General features: G+C 42.4%; 1 protein-coding gene and 1 pseudogene across 2 annotated transcripts in view; both read right to left on the minus strand.

Moving 5' to 3' along the window:
* GRIA3 (glutamate ionotropic receptor AMPA type subunit 3) overlaps nucleotides 1-15,206 on the minus strand; it is a 272,830-nt gene that overhangs the window by 37,086 nt on the left and 220,538 nt on the right. For both annotated transcript variants that reach the window (XM_088028930.1, XM_028122723.2), the window contains exon 12: nucleotides 13,972-14,170. In XM_088028930.1, the coding sequence (XP_087885056.1) occupies nucleotides 13,972-14,170 (199 nt within the window). The remainder of the gene's footprint in view (nucleotides 1-13,971; nucleotides 14,171-15,206) is intronic.
* LOC114223723 (U6 snRNA-associated Sm-like protein LSm3 pseudogene) lies at nucleotides 3,364-3,687 on the minus strand (annotated as a pseudogene).

Here is a 15,206-nt window from a genome sequence, read left to right on the forward strand (position 1 = left end):
TGGGAGGCTTCACCCTGCCATGTGGGTACCTGGGGCTGTCCACCCCACAGGTCTCTTGTGTGGGAAAGGTTGAACCTCTGGTCTCCCTAATGCCTCTGTAAGAAACAAATGCAATTGTGTATGTGGCCCAATGCCCAGACCCAGCAGGTTAAATAGGAAAAGGGAGGGGGGTAAGGAACAGGGAGGGGTGTATTAGAAAAGTACTTCTGAGACAAACCAAAACCACGATGAGATACCACCTCACACCTGGCAGCATGGCTACATTGAACAACACAGGAAACGACAGGTGTTGGGGAGGATGCCGAGAAAGGGGAACCCGCTTACTCTGTTGGTGGGAATGCAAACTGGTGCAGTCACTCTGGGAAACAGTATGGAGGTTCCTCAAAGAGATGAAAATAGTACTACGATTCAGCAATTGCACTGCTAGGCAGTTACCTAAAGGATACAAAAATACTGATTCAAAGGGGCATATGCACCCCCATGTTTATAGCAGCGTTATCAACAATAGCCAAACTCTGGAAAGAGCTCAGATGCCCATGGACTGATGAGGGGATAAAGAAAAAGTGGTATATATACACAATGGAATACTACTCAGCCATCAAAAGAATGAAGTCTTGCCATTTGCAACAATGTGGATGGACCTAGAGGTTGTTATGCTACGCGAAATAAGTCGGGCAGAGAAAGACAAATACCATGATTTCACTCAAATGTGGAATTTAAGAAACAAAACAGATGAACATAAGGGAAGGGGAAAAAAGAGAGAGCGGGAAACAAACCATAAGAGACTCTTAAGGATAGAGAACAAACAGGGTTGCTGGAGGGAGGTGGGTGGGGGATGGGCTAGATGGGGGATGGGTATTTGAGGGCACCTGTGATGAGCACTGGGTGTTGTATGTAAGTGATGAATCACTGAATTCTACTCCTGAAACCAATATTGCACTGTATGGTAACTAATTAGAATTTAAATAAAAATATGCAGAAAAAAAAAAAAGAAAAGGCATCCAGCTGAAGGACAGGTGTTTCCCAGCTCCTGGCTCGTCTTTCCCTTCTGGACCAGTTTTAAAATACACTCCTCTTCCTGATAGTATTTACGTACTCCTCCTAATTCTGAGCTCTTCCCAGTGACCGGGTTCATGTCTACCCAGCGAAGTTCCTCTGGGCTCCCTGAAGCTTCTGAGGAGCAGTAACACAGCACAGCACACCCACTGCATCATAAAAGACATGCAAAAGGTCCCAGAGGGAGGGAGGCCAGAGGTCATGTGATAGTGGAGAGAGCTTTGGTAATAGCCAAGAGTTCAAAGCCCTTGTTGCAATTTCTCATTCTGCCCCTTTTCATTTTTAAAAAGGCCCTTTCTCGTGCCCATAGTTTCCAATGATATTTTAATACTTGAACCTCCCCAAGTGAAGGCCAGCTGTTGTGTTTGTCTATCTACTGTCCTCTGGCATGGGGAATTGCGAAGCTTAGGAGTGCCTGAAGCCTCTCTAAGAACCCCAACACAGCAGCCCGGACCCCTTGAGACCCTGCAAGTTAGATGGGGAAAGAGATGGAGGGAGGGCTGTTAGCTTGTCATGCTGGCGGGAGATTTCAAGCTCCTGAGCAATCTCTACCCTCTGTCCCATTGTTTTCTTTCTCTTTATGACATTTCTTGTGCCCCTGCTGCTTTCCAGGTTCTACTGCTTTTGTTTTTCTGTGCTGACTAGCATCTAGGGATGTTCACCGAAATTCTTCCAGGTAGGGCCATTGGAGGTAAGAGATTCTTTGAAGCCTCTATGAAATCGCTAATATGGCAGCCCCGACCATGTGACACCCAGCTGGTAAGAGAAAGAGAGAGGGAGCTGAGGGGCAGTTAAAGGGAAGTAGGAGAGCGCTATCTTCTACTTCTGTCCTGTTTTTTCCTAAGAAATTCCTCTACTCACAGCTTTGACCTAGGTCATACTGACTGAAATCTCCACTGATAACCAAGCCCTGGACCTAGCCACCGGCCATCCTCTAGGATGGGAAGTTGAAATCAGGGGCTTGCTGAAGGGTCCACAAAGACACTAATACAACAGTCCTGGTCACTCAAGACCCACGCAGTAAAGGAGCAATGGAAAAGGAAGGGTGTCATAGGGATCATAGGAGAAAATATAAACATTCCAAGGCCTCTGGACATTATTACCCTGTAGTGTCATTTCTTCCTCATTTTTAGGACTTCTATAGTCCATAGTCTCCAGATACCATTGCTTGCATTGCTTGAACTTCCCTATAGATTTCTGTCTGCTCTTGGGGCACCCTAAAGCCTCAGATTCCAGTCCCTGAAACAATCATCTCCCATTGGTCCCTGTTGATCAGAGGAAAAAATTTCCTTTCTTTCCCTCTCTGACAGGAACACTGGGAGGAGGAGGCTAGCACTCAGCCAGTCAGCTGTGTTCACTCTCAAGATACCTCTTCCTGCCAGACAGGCCCTAGCTACTTCTACTCAGGCTTCTCTCTGCCTTATAGGACCAGCCTCCAGCCTTCCCCCTGTATCCTTCATGTAGGATTAATGGAAAAAAAGCAAATCCAAATCATCAAAGTAGAAATTCTCTTCTATGTTATGCAATCAAACGTTCTTCAAAGCAGCTCTTAGTCATCTGTGTTGGAATCACTTGGGGTGCTAGTTTAAAAATGCAGATCAATAGAACCTATGGGATCAACATGGCGGGAGGAGGCATTAGCCCAATAATCTGTGTTTTAAAATAGCTCTCCAAATGATTTTATATGCAACCAGTGTTGGAAAACATTGCTCTAGTGCAGTCATTCATCAAATTATTGAGTCCCCTATTCAACATCCCTGACAAGTGGCCATTAGCTTATTCTTGAATCCCTTCAAAGATGAACAGCTCACTATCTATGGAGACAGCTCATTCTATTTTTGGATCGCTCTATGAGAATGTTCTTCTTACAATGAGCCAAAAATCTCTATCCCTGTAATATCTACCCTTTGAGTTTTGTTCTGTCCCTTAGGGCCCCATAAAACAAGTACAATTCATCTTTGAAATGTCTACCCTTCAAATATTTTTTTTTCAAAAAAGGAAACATCAAATTTAATTTAAAGGAAAAAAATCAGAAATTGAGAAAACAACAGAACAAATCAATTCCTGAAAAAAAGAGGTCTGCATCTTGGTGATCACATTTATTGAAAGGGTTGGAAAAAAATTAAAATGCCCTTTAGCTTAAGAATTTTTTAGTTATCTGCAAATCAACTCATTTCAGGAGTGGAAGAATCCTTGGTCATTTCTTAATATCAAAATTTACACAGGTTTCTCTTTTGAATGTCTTCTACATTTAAAGAGGCAAACATACAAAAGCTCCTATATTCCATACATGATAAATTCTTTGTTTCAGCCAACTCTTAAAGGAGGGGCAACTAGTACAACACCATCTCCCCAGACAAAAAGCATTGGAATATTCCATTTTGTTGATTTATATATCTCTTCGTATGTTTCCTCATCAATTTCTATAGTAGTCACAGTTTCTTCCACATCTCCCAATATCATATTTAAATGCTGATCATAAGCATGTAATCTGCCTCGAAGCTCTCTGTCATTTCTCATTTTCACATAAATTCGCTCATCCAGGCTGAGCCTGATGAGATCCAGGGGCTCTTCTACAGTGTTGGTAGTTTGTTGCTGGTCCACGTCGTCCGCCATGTTTCAAACCCTGGGCCTTTTCCCGCCTCTACCCTTCAAATATTTTTAAGACGATCCTAATATATTCTACTGCTGCATATTTTCTTCAGGCTAAATAGTCTCAATTCTTGTGATGTGAAAAACAATCTTGTAAAAAACTGTAGACTAGTCCCTGTAGGTCAGCTCTTTGGGCAATTCCAGCTAGGAGTGTTTTAAGACAAGATCAACACGGAGCTATGAGAAGCATGGTTGTCTTCTTGATGTCAACTCTAAAAATCTGAAGGTGTCCTCCAAGCACCTGTCTCTTACCTTTGACGACTCCCTATGGATCTGTATTGCATGAATGTATCCAAGCCTCCTTGAATATATTTATATTTCTCCTCAATCACTGACCATCCTATTCTCAACCTTCTTGCTTATACAATTGGCTGAAACCCCAGGCTGAGAAAATAAAGCAAAAATGTTCTTCAGGATTTGGCCAGTGGGGTAGTTTGCTCCCTGCTGCTTTCTATAACAAACTTCAGATATTTGTTCATTACGATTACCCAAATGATGGTGGTGGTGGTGGTGGTGGTGGTGTGTGTGTGTGTGTGTGTGTGTGTGTGTGTGTGTACATGCACACACATGTGTATGTGTGTCTGTCTGGAAGAAAGGGGCAGGATACAAATATTTGGAAATCAAACTTCAAAACTCTGTGCAAAGGGGCTTTAATATGATTCTCTTCATGATTACCCCATTAATACTACCACATTCAGGAAAAGGGGCTGCTCATTTTGGCTGAAATAATGTCTATTATAGTGGGGTTATTTTTAAATATGAAGTGTTGGTTATGAAATCTTTCATTTGATATTGTTTGCCAAAGCAGCGATGGATTTTGCTTTTCAACACTGGTTCTTCAAACTCATTTAAAAGAAAGCAAAGTATTCTTTGGAGAGTCCCTTTTTAATGAACCTCATCTTCACATGCCAAATGTGAATGATGAAATTAGAAATAAGACATCGCTCAGAGCACCCTGGTCTCAAGCAATGATTTCCAATCTACCCGTGGCGGGCTATAGATTGATTTCTACCATGATGCTATTGTTTCAAAGCAATACTTTTTCTGGGAACCTTTTTTTCCATCCTAAATTTCCTCCCCCAAGCATATACACATACACTACCTTGTACAAACAAATCTTAGTGTGAACCCTATAGAAAACTAACAGTTCCTCAGTCAAGAATAGCCATAGTCTAACATGATATAAAGTCATGGTCTTGTTTTTTTATTGTTGGTTTTTTTTTGTCACATATGTATTCTCATGTACCCCTTGAACTATTTTTAAATTTTGTCTCCTTTAAAATCTTTTCTCTCCAAATATTTTGAAGCTGTCCTTTTCTCCAGAAACCTTTTCTGATTAATTCATCTGACTCCCCTATTGTTTATATATTGGACTCAGGGGTCTGGATGGCATCTCCTATTCATTCCCAGAATGTCTAGGACAGGGTTCTTTATCCAGTGGGTTGGAAAATCAATGCTACTGAATGATGCTAGAAATAGTCTGTGGGTACCTGTGTGGCTTAGTCGGTTAAGTGTCCGCCTTCGGCTCAGGTCATGATCCTGGCATCTTGGGATGGAGCCGGGTGTTGGGCTCCCTGCTGAGTGGTGAGCCTGCTTCTCCCTCTCTCTCTGCCCTTCCTCCTTCCCCCTGCTCATGCGCACGTGCGCTCTCTCTCAAATATATAAATAAATTAAAAAAATCTTAAAAAAGAAATAGTCTGTAACCCAGACCAGAGACTCAAAGAAGATAAAATTGAGAGTCAAATAAATCAGGCTGTGAACACAAGAATTTTTACAAAACTGAGAAGTAAGATTCAGTTCCAGAATTCAGGTTTCTTTAGGCATAGCAGCTAACCACCTTCAACCACCTTCAGGAACATCTTCATTAGGGCACCAGGGGGTGTGCACATAGGAGATCAGTTTTGGGAATAATGTACAGACAGATGCCCACAATCAGAACTGGAAAGAAATGCAATAGATCATCACTATCTAAGTCCCTCCATCAGACAGGTAACATTCTCAACCATTTAGAACAGAAAGAAGGTGGGTTTCATTCTACCACCCATCACCTGCATTCTGGTGCAATCTTGCTGGGGCATCAGAATTGCAGCACAAACACAGAAAGAGAAAGAATGTTCCCTCAAAGTTTTGTTACAAGCAGGAATTGGTAGCTAAAATATCCGGGACCCTCCATATACATACGTGATATAGACAGGACTTTAGGTTTTTTTTTTTTAAGTTTTTTTTTAAAGATTTTATTTATTTATTTGAGAGACAGAATGAGAGATAGAAAGCACGAGAGGGAAGAGGGTCAGAGGGAGAAGCAGACTCCCCGCTGAGCAGGAAGCCCAATGTGGGACTCGATCCCGGGACTCCAGGATCATGACCTGGAGGTAGGCATGACCAAAGGCAGTCGCTTAACCAACTGAGCCACCCAGGCACCCTAGGTTTTTTTCAACACTTACATACATACACATACCTCCCCCTCAGTTGCAGTCCTGTATCAAGATGAAACTTTGTGATACTAGCTAAAGTTCTGCCCTAGCAGCCTCTTCCTATTGGGAGAGAGGCATTTATAGCCTAAGAGAAGAGTGGGATTGTTTGAGCAGCAATGGGAAGAAAACAGAACAGAAAATGTCCTCATCTTTTGTATCAAAATAGACCTTAAAAGTTAAAACAGAGAAACAAAGAATTGTCATACAATCCAGCAATTCCACTCCTAGGTATATACCGAAAGGATCTGAAAACAGGGATTCAAAGAGCTCTTTGTACACCAGTGTTCACTGCAGCATTATTACTTGGATAGGGTTAATCCTCAAAAAAATATTCAAGTCCAGAAGCCCCTGTGTTTCATGCCTTTACTGTGTCTTACTGCTTTCTTCTTAGAAGATGGATTTATGGTAGAAGTGACTAACTCCATTTTGCAAAAACATAACTACTATACCCCTGGTGCCTAACTTGATATGATAGACCCTCAATATTTATTTGCTCTCTGATTAAAAATGTAGAAGATGTTGAAGACTGGAATGAATATGACCACAGGACATCACCTAGTAGTTTTTTTTTTTGGGAAAAAAATCATGTCAAGCTTTTGTTTGTGTGAGTTGCCTTTTCCTTTCAAAATTAGAGTGCAGGGGTGCCTGGGTGGCTCAGTCGTTGGGCGTCTGCCTTCAGCTCAGGTCATGATCCCAGGGTCCTGGGATCGAGTCCCGCATTGGGCTCCCTGCTCAGCGGGAAGCCTGCTTCTCCCTCTCCCACTCCCCCTGCTTGTGTTCCTTCTCTCACTGTGTGTCTCTCTCTCTGTGAAATAATAGGTAAAATCTTAAAACAAACAAACCAAAAAACCAAAAGTAGAGTGCAACCAACCATTCTAGTTGACCGAATATTTTTGTTAGCTGCGTTTCAGGAAGTTGAACTTTTACTTGATCCTGATGGTCAAGCTTTTAGACATCTGCATGGTGATGAAGGAGAATTTAATAATTAACCTGTGCCAGCTTGCCAGGTGAACTCAAGGAATGTCTAATTGAACAGATGGGCCCAATTCCTCCAACTAGAAGCACTGAGGGGATTTGATTTTGTCAGCTAAGGAAAGAAAGTGAGATCTGAGGTGAATTACTCTAGGGAAGAGAGTTTCAGAGTTCTCCCCAAGATCTGGGGATCCTGTGTGGTGTTAATTACCCTGGCGTTGTCCGAGAGAGTTGGCAGCCTCAAAGAAAATGAAGACTCCCTTAGGCTTTCTGGGCTGTGAAATGCTCTCATAAGCAAGTAGGTTACCTGCGAGGACTAACAGAGAAATGCTAATGAAATCCATATGGTTGGTTACTTTGGGCAGATGGCCGGCATGCCCCCTTGGAAGCACCTGAAGGTTCTAGGTGGTCTTCAAGGGCAGCTGTGAGTCGTTCATGGCGAAGCGGTTGAATCTGCAGGCCACAAAGGAATGGCTGAAAATGGACTAAGAGATGAGGTCAGGAGTAGTATTTTATAACAGGGGTAGGGATGGGATCAGGAGGATGGGGGAGGGGGAGGATATAAATGAACTTTCTCTCTCCTCCCAAAGCCAGGCAGAAACCCACCTCTCTTCCACTGAGCCAGCAAAGATTATTTTATTTTCTCTTATTTTCTTCTTGGGAAATACCCCTCCCTCATGTCTCCACAGAGCCTTGTTGGGAGTCTTTATGCTTTAATTGTTCTAGAGTTGGGCCCTTCCTCTGAAGTCTCCTGGGATTTGGGGCGCCTGGGTGGCTTAGTCGGTGGAGCATTGGACTCTTGATTTCAGCTCAGGTCATGCATGATCTCAGGGTTGTGAGATTGAACCCTACATCCAGTTCTGCACTCAGCTTGGAGTCTGCTTGGCCCTCTCCCTCTGCTCCTCCTCCTGCTCTCTCTCTCTCTCTCAAATAAATAAGTAAAATCTTTTAAAAAAAAGTCTCCTGGGACTTATAGAACCCTTCATACTTTTAGAGATCTTTCTGTGATATTATCCTCTTACCCTATAAGGAAGGTAGAGCAGAGAACATTCCCCTTGATAGATGAGGAAACTGAGACCAAATACTTCTTACCCAAAGAAAAACGAGAAAGTCATCAGTGGATGTAGAACTAGAAATCATTTTCATCCTCTCTCTTTTTCTTTCCAGTTTTATCCAGCCGCAACATAACCCTTGGCATATCAGAAACTATAATCAGCTGTGAATAATGGCGGTTTGCTATGTTTGTGGCATTCACTCTAGTTTTATGGATGTCTTCCTTTTCTATGCCATCTTGTCTTGGATCCTTTTGAGGTTATCAGAGCATGGGAAAATGTCACTTAAAAGTGTGTATAGGTTTTCTTTTCTAATTGATCCATCAAGGGATATAAAAACAAAGATCAACTAGGAGATAATACAGACGCCTTAGCATGTGCTGCACCAGAGGCTTGATTCATGCATAACACTCCCTGTTTCTGTGAACACTCAAGCCAGAAAGGCAGTGAGATGGGGTGGACAGAGGACCCAATCTGGACTCAGAGTTCGAGCTCTTCCCCATGGAGCTGAGTGACATTTGGCAAGCCACAAAGCCATTTTGCCCCATGTGTTTCCTCCACGAGGTAGGGGGCAATCATACCTGTTCTGCTTGCATTGCAGGATTGTCAAGGGCATCGAATGTGGTAATGTATGTGAATATGTGTTGCAAATTGACAGCCTGCTAGATTGTGAGCTTCCAGAGGGTAGAGGCCATTTCTGTTTTATTCATTACCTACCTGACTTTTGTGTTGGGGTTGTGAAGAATCATTAACCCTACTGTTATTCACCATGGGGTGTACCCACAGATTGGCAGGTGTGGGGAAGGAGCAACATAAAACTAAACACTGTCAGCTGCCCTGGAGGTGTGATCATCTAGTTTCCTGACATGCCTATATTTCAGGCCAGTCTGTCCCCTGAAATAACCTCGAAATATGGTGGAAAACCCTGTCGAGGTGTTTTCATGTGATCTGGCCAAAGACAGGCAGAAATTTAATTTTGTGTACGGAGATGGAATCTCAGTGCTTAGCCTGGAACTTGGTACATGGAGTGTGCTCAAAAAAAGAGTTATTATTGAAGGAGTGAAGAATACATAGTAGAATCTAGGGCATTATTATTAGCCTGTCTTCATTGCTACATTGTCTCCTTTCTCTTGGAGACAGATATTAGGTGTGTTGTCAGTTGTGGGCAGTTGTCACGTCAACCAACCTCCACTCCCTTGGAAGGTGTCCTCTCCACCCAGGTCAAGACTTGCATGCAAGGAAGACCTACAGAACCACAGATCCCTGGGTGCTGAGGGCTGGGAAAAGCCAACAGCTGTCTGGGTGTACCTTTCCCTCTTCCAGAGGCCTATGTGGTCAGGCCTCAGCATCCTCATCTTGTGCTTGTGCCTGCCTCTACCTCCAGTCTTGACCTCTGAGGTCTAGGAGTCTTGTCATGTACGACATAGGAAAATAAGACTGTTTTTGATAAGGTGACATCCAAATAGCCGTGTCACAATTAAAAAACAAATTTTTCTTTTGAAAAACTGTCAAGTGGTATGTACCACAGATGTCTCTGACCTGCCATCCCTCGATGTCAACTCATCTCTGGTTGTTGCTATTATGTGTTCCCTAGTGTGTGGTTTGGCTGTGTCCTCAAACATTTGGTCTCATCATATGTGTCTTCAAACCAATTAAAACTGGTTGCAGTTGTCCAAGTATATTGTCTTCCAAAATTGCAAATTCATCATAGTACTTGGTGAGAAAATTTTTAACAAAAAGATTTTATATTTTGACATGTTTCCTAAGGCTAGGGGTTGGGTTGTGGGGTTAGGGAGGTCTGTTATGTGCATAGCTCAGTTGTAACAAAGCATAAAGATTCACGGTTAGTTTTCTTGACCATGTCAAAAGGTCAGCATACTCAGCAGAGGTGCATCTGTGGGGAGACTTTTCCCCTTTCCCCATATACTTCAAAAGCCCTATAATAGGTAACTGAGAAATGTTGACATGTGGACTCCAACTGAAAATTCATGTGTGTGTGTGTGTGTGTGTGTGTGTGTGTGTGTGTGAGGCGGGGGTGGGGAGAGAGAGAGATTCTGAATGTGTAAGCAGGATCTAAATACTATTATTAGGGACTACTTTTCAAATCAGTTTGGAGGGCTCTTCATTTACAGCCTGAATTAAAAAAAAAATTAAATGACCAATGACAATTAGTCAAAGAGTCCTGTGTTCAAACAAAACAATTTCCGTAAGTAATTCAATTGTGCTACATGGGGCATACAACGTCTACAGGTCAGAAGATGGTGGTCTCCAGATGAAGTTCAATTCCTCTGTCCTGCCCAGGGCCCTAGAGCAACTCACTCTCCTTCCACTCCTTCCTTTTATGTTTAATTTCTTAAAGGGGTTCAAATTCATATTAAACATTTCATTAAAAAAAAAAAACCCTTTAATCCCCTGAACTACCTTTAGTGGGGATTCAACCAAGTCTCTGGAAAAGAAATCAAGCATCATAGTCATCTCATTATATTGCTAGGGGTCTGAAGGCAGAAAGAATGTTGGAATTGCTTTTTCTCCCAGTGCTACTTTTTTAACATGAGTCTGTATCAGGTTAAATTTCCAAAACCTAGTGGAGAATGATCATTTCGGCACAGCTTTCAAACTCATAGTGGCATTTCTCTGGGCAATGACAATAAAGCTGTCACCTGGTTTTTTAGCATGGGTACCTCCACTGTGGTTGGGACATTTCGTTTTGGAGCTGCTGTCTAAGGAAATCAGTTTGCAAGTCAAGAGAGCTGACAGTAATATTTCAGAAGTCTCTTCCAGCTGCATGCATTTTGCTCAGTCACCCCCCCCCCTTTCCTGATGGAACAGGCCTCTCTGTGCCCGTGACTTTACAGGACGGTCAGATAACAGCTAAGGATAGCTGGAAAATGAGAAAAACAAAGGAATCATTTTAAAATACCATCATTTTAATGGCAGCCTTATCCAGGACGAGTAAAAATGTCTGCAGGGCAATTAGAAAGGAATTGTATTTTATTTATTTCTCTCTCTTAGTGGAAGAACTAGAGGGCTGGCCCCAGGCTGTTTTATGGTATTACCATTTGGTCCCTGAGGTTTTAGTATGCAGGAGAATGGGAAGAAATGAGCTCACGTTATGTTTGTAAATGTTGCATGTGATCTCGTTTTATTCTCTAAAGTTCAGAAGGCATGCCATCGGAGGGCCTCACTTTTTTCTTAACATGGTGGAGTAACTATTCTTAAAACTGCCTTGAGATCATTGGGGGGTAGGGGAGGGTGGTGACAAGCTAGTTCAGTGAAGTCCCTGAGTAAGAGATGATGTGTTCTGGCTGGCTGTCTTCTCTGATCGATGTGGTTCAAGGAGGGTGGAGTGGAGAACATGGAGAGGACAGATGGCTTCAGTTGGCACCCCCCCCAATTATATGAATACCAACCTTACCCTTTGTTAGGTCTACATGACATTTTCAATACAAGCAGGCTAAAAAAGTTGGTTTTTCTAGATTGCTCAGTTTCACTCTTAGATCATCAACCTTTGTGTGCTGCCTGAAAGAACTTCCCCACAGAATCCTAATGCTGTCACCAGCGACCATTTGGGGAAAAAGAAAAGTGGTGCATGAGAATTAGAAAATGATTTGCATTTTCTTATACCTAGAAATATCCAGCTCCCTCTCTAATCAGATTTTCATAACAACTCCATTTCCATACGAATTACTCATTGGCTGTAAAGGTCACTAGGAATTGGTGAGCATTAGAAACCGCAAACCAATTAGAATGTGGCAATAGCTATGTTCAGAATTGGATGTTGATTAAAATTGGCTCTGGTAATACGATACTTTTTAATGAAACCATCATTGAATGGATTAGCAGACACTTTCCTGGTTTTTGAGAAAGACACAAAATGTGTGGGCGGGGGTGGGGTCTGGGTATGGGAACAATGACTATTTTGGTCACGCTTTCCAGCCTTAATGCTAATCAATCTTCCCAGAGAGGGTCCTTTGCTGGCAGTATGGATGAATGGCCTTTGAAAGCTTAATGGGAATTGATGCCATCTATCGATTACCATTTAAAGTACACCTTCCTAATTTCGAATCGTTTTTGAAGGCAAAATGCTTTCCAATGGAACACGTATCTCTTATCAGAGGGTCCAAGTCTGGTGTCTTGATAGCCTAAGTGATCAATTACCTCATACAGCAACTTGATGCCGATTGGGATGCTGTTGAAGGTTGATACCAAACCAGTTTGCCATGGAGCTGATTATGTGCTGACTACTCAGCAGATGGAAATCCCTGGCTTGCTGCCCTGAAACATGTGAATGATTTCATGCAGGCAGGGGATTATTCTGAGATAAGTTTCTGGGACTGCCATAGTGGTGAGGGTCAAGGCCAGCATAGTTCCAGAAGGTCTTCATTGATGGTTCCAATACTGGGCCCCTCTCCCTGGTTGGGGATTTTGATGTGCTTGGTAAACAGTGGTAGAAGTGAGAAAGGGATATCCAGAGCCATTGAGAATTCTTGAAAGGGTCCCAGAACTAATGTTTTCTTTTTTAGGGAATGAAAACGGTTTTTAGTTAATTGCTATAATTTTAAGAAAGCTACTCCTGGTTTCCCAGGAAGCAATTGGACAAATCTCATGATAATACATGCAGAAATCTATTTCTTACTGATTTCTTGAAATAAGCTGGTTTTGAACCAACATCTATTTACCCTGGACTTTGAGGAAAGGTCAGTAATTAGATCTGTCATCCAATAACTTGATTATTGGCTGGAGATACTAAATGTTTCCCTTTTACCTACTACATAAGTGGATTCTGGATCATTGCTATAAGCAGTTTTACTGGCGACAATGGCCGGCAGTGGTAATGTATAGAATGGGCTCGTTTTCTAATCACCGTACTTTCCTGCTTGGGGCAACTGAATCAACATTTGAGTTCTTAAACACTCCACCGGTGGCCTTTCTTATAGTTCAGTTGGTATAGAACAAAGATCTTGATAGTTTATGTAAAAGTGGCTTGTCCATCCTATTTTCTTTCTATAATTTTCTGCTTCGATCTCCTTTCATCTTTCCTCTTGGAAAGAGGAAGCTTTCCAAGAGGAAAGCTAGTTAGCTAAGAAGCTTTACTAACTTCTGCTCGTGAACACCTTGCTGTTTCCCCACTAAAATCTGGCCGATGATGGGGTGGTGGGCGTGGAATAAGTGTACTCAAGAAATTTAAACAATTACCAGCCTCCCTGAAAATTGAATTATCAACATTGAATTATCAACATGGATATGAATCCTTGAAACAAACGTAAAACATTTCAATAGGAAACCATTGTCTAAAATAGAACATGCAATTTGATAGTCTGTCACTCCTCAGAGTCTTAGGCAGAGCCATGTACCTACCTTCTGTGAACTGCTGAGACATAATAAAATCATGCTTTCATAAATCTAGAAAGGACAACGCATATTATTTAGTTCAGTCCCCTCATTTCTCAAGCAAGGCGATGAAGGCTGACAGAAGTGAAATGACTTGCCCAAGGACAAACAATCCCTTTGTGGCAGGGGTGGGATTCAAACCTGGGAGTTTGAGCCTCACTCTCTTGATATGCCCCTTGTAATGCTGCACACAAGTCTTAGTTGTCAACAACAATGAATTGGGTCACTAACCAAGCCGTGCTGTATTTAAGACGCTCTGCTTTGATAACATCCCCACACTTTCCCCACCCTCCTTTAAAAGCCCTGTGAATTTGCCTTTGTGAGAAGACGATAAAATAAAAAGCAGCTGGCCCAATTCATGGCAGAGCACTTACTCGGAAAAATTCTTTCGTCGAACCAGAGTCCAGGGTCCCATATGCAATTTCCGTCTGCTTAGCTAAGTCTTCGGCACTCTCTATGGGAGAGACCATTCTCTCCACAGTCAGAAAAGCAGCGAGATTGGCAGTATAGGACGAAATGATGATCAGGGTGAAGAACCACCAAACCCCTCCGACAATGCGCCCGGACAGCGATCTACAGAAAAAACAAAGACCAATCCAGACCCAGAGGGGCCGGATTTCAGTTTAAAAAAATCCTTATCTTTATTTCTGGAAAGAGAAGTGGTTTCAAGATAGTTGACGTAGATGATGTCAGGGAATTAAAACACCAAACCAAAGTAACACCTTCACAACATCCCATGTCATGATGACAGATGATGATGGTACATGCATAATGCTCTTTGGGCATTTATGGCTTGCAAAGCAGGATTTTTTTTTAAATCCTAGGAAGAATATCTTTTTACCAGCTCCTGCTTACATGTAAGAACTGTACTTATCAGATTCTCTTCCCGTGTGAGCTCTCCCACCTCCTTTAAGGCCAGGCGTTCTCAGCCTGCACGGTAGGATCACCCGGGATCTTCATTAAAAAAAAAAAAAAAAAATCTCACGCTCAGGCCTACCCAACACCAGTTAAATCAGAGCCTGGGAAGTGGGACCCAGACATACATTTTTTAAAGCTCACCAGGTGATTACGGGGTATAGCCAAGGCTGAGAACCACTGATGTAAGCTGATGTCATGGGAGAAACACAGAGTCAAAAAGCCTCATGTATTTGAAGAGAAATGGGTCGGTGGAGGGGTACTCTTCACTCTGAGTTTAGTAAATTTAATAAAGACTTTGCCATTTTGTGGAGTTGGTCACCTGTGAGGCAAGGAGCCGTGAGATAATATTTATTAGGTTCTTAATAGAAATGGCTAGTGGGGCTCAGGAGCTTAACTCCAGGGATCAAAACTCTCCCCTTTTACAAACTAAGCCTTAGCACACAGGACAGGCCTCAAGCGAAGTAGGGAACTACCTGTATAATAGAATTTGCCAGGCACTAAAAGGTTTGTTTCCACCCCTACCTCCCCCCACCCCCAGTAACCAAACAAAACCATCCTCACCAGCCTGCCATAGAAATTCTTCCGATTGGAATCACCCTCTGCATTTTCTTTAGAAGACTTGGTCAAAAGGTTAACCAATAACTTCAATAGGACCTATTATCATGTGATCTTGGATGAGCCAATCCAATTA

The sequence above is a fragment of the Eumetopias jubatus genome, unplaced genomic scaffold (assembly GCF_037043125.1).
Source record: "Eumetopias jubatus isolate StellerSeaLion01/CBP00866 unplaced genomic scaffold, mEumJub1_p1.0 scaffold_11, whole genome shotgun sequence".
Lineage (NCBI taxonomy): Eukaryota > Metazoa > Chordata > Mammalia > Carnivora > Otariidae > Eumetopias > Eumetopias jubatus.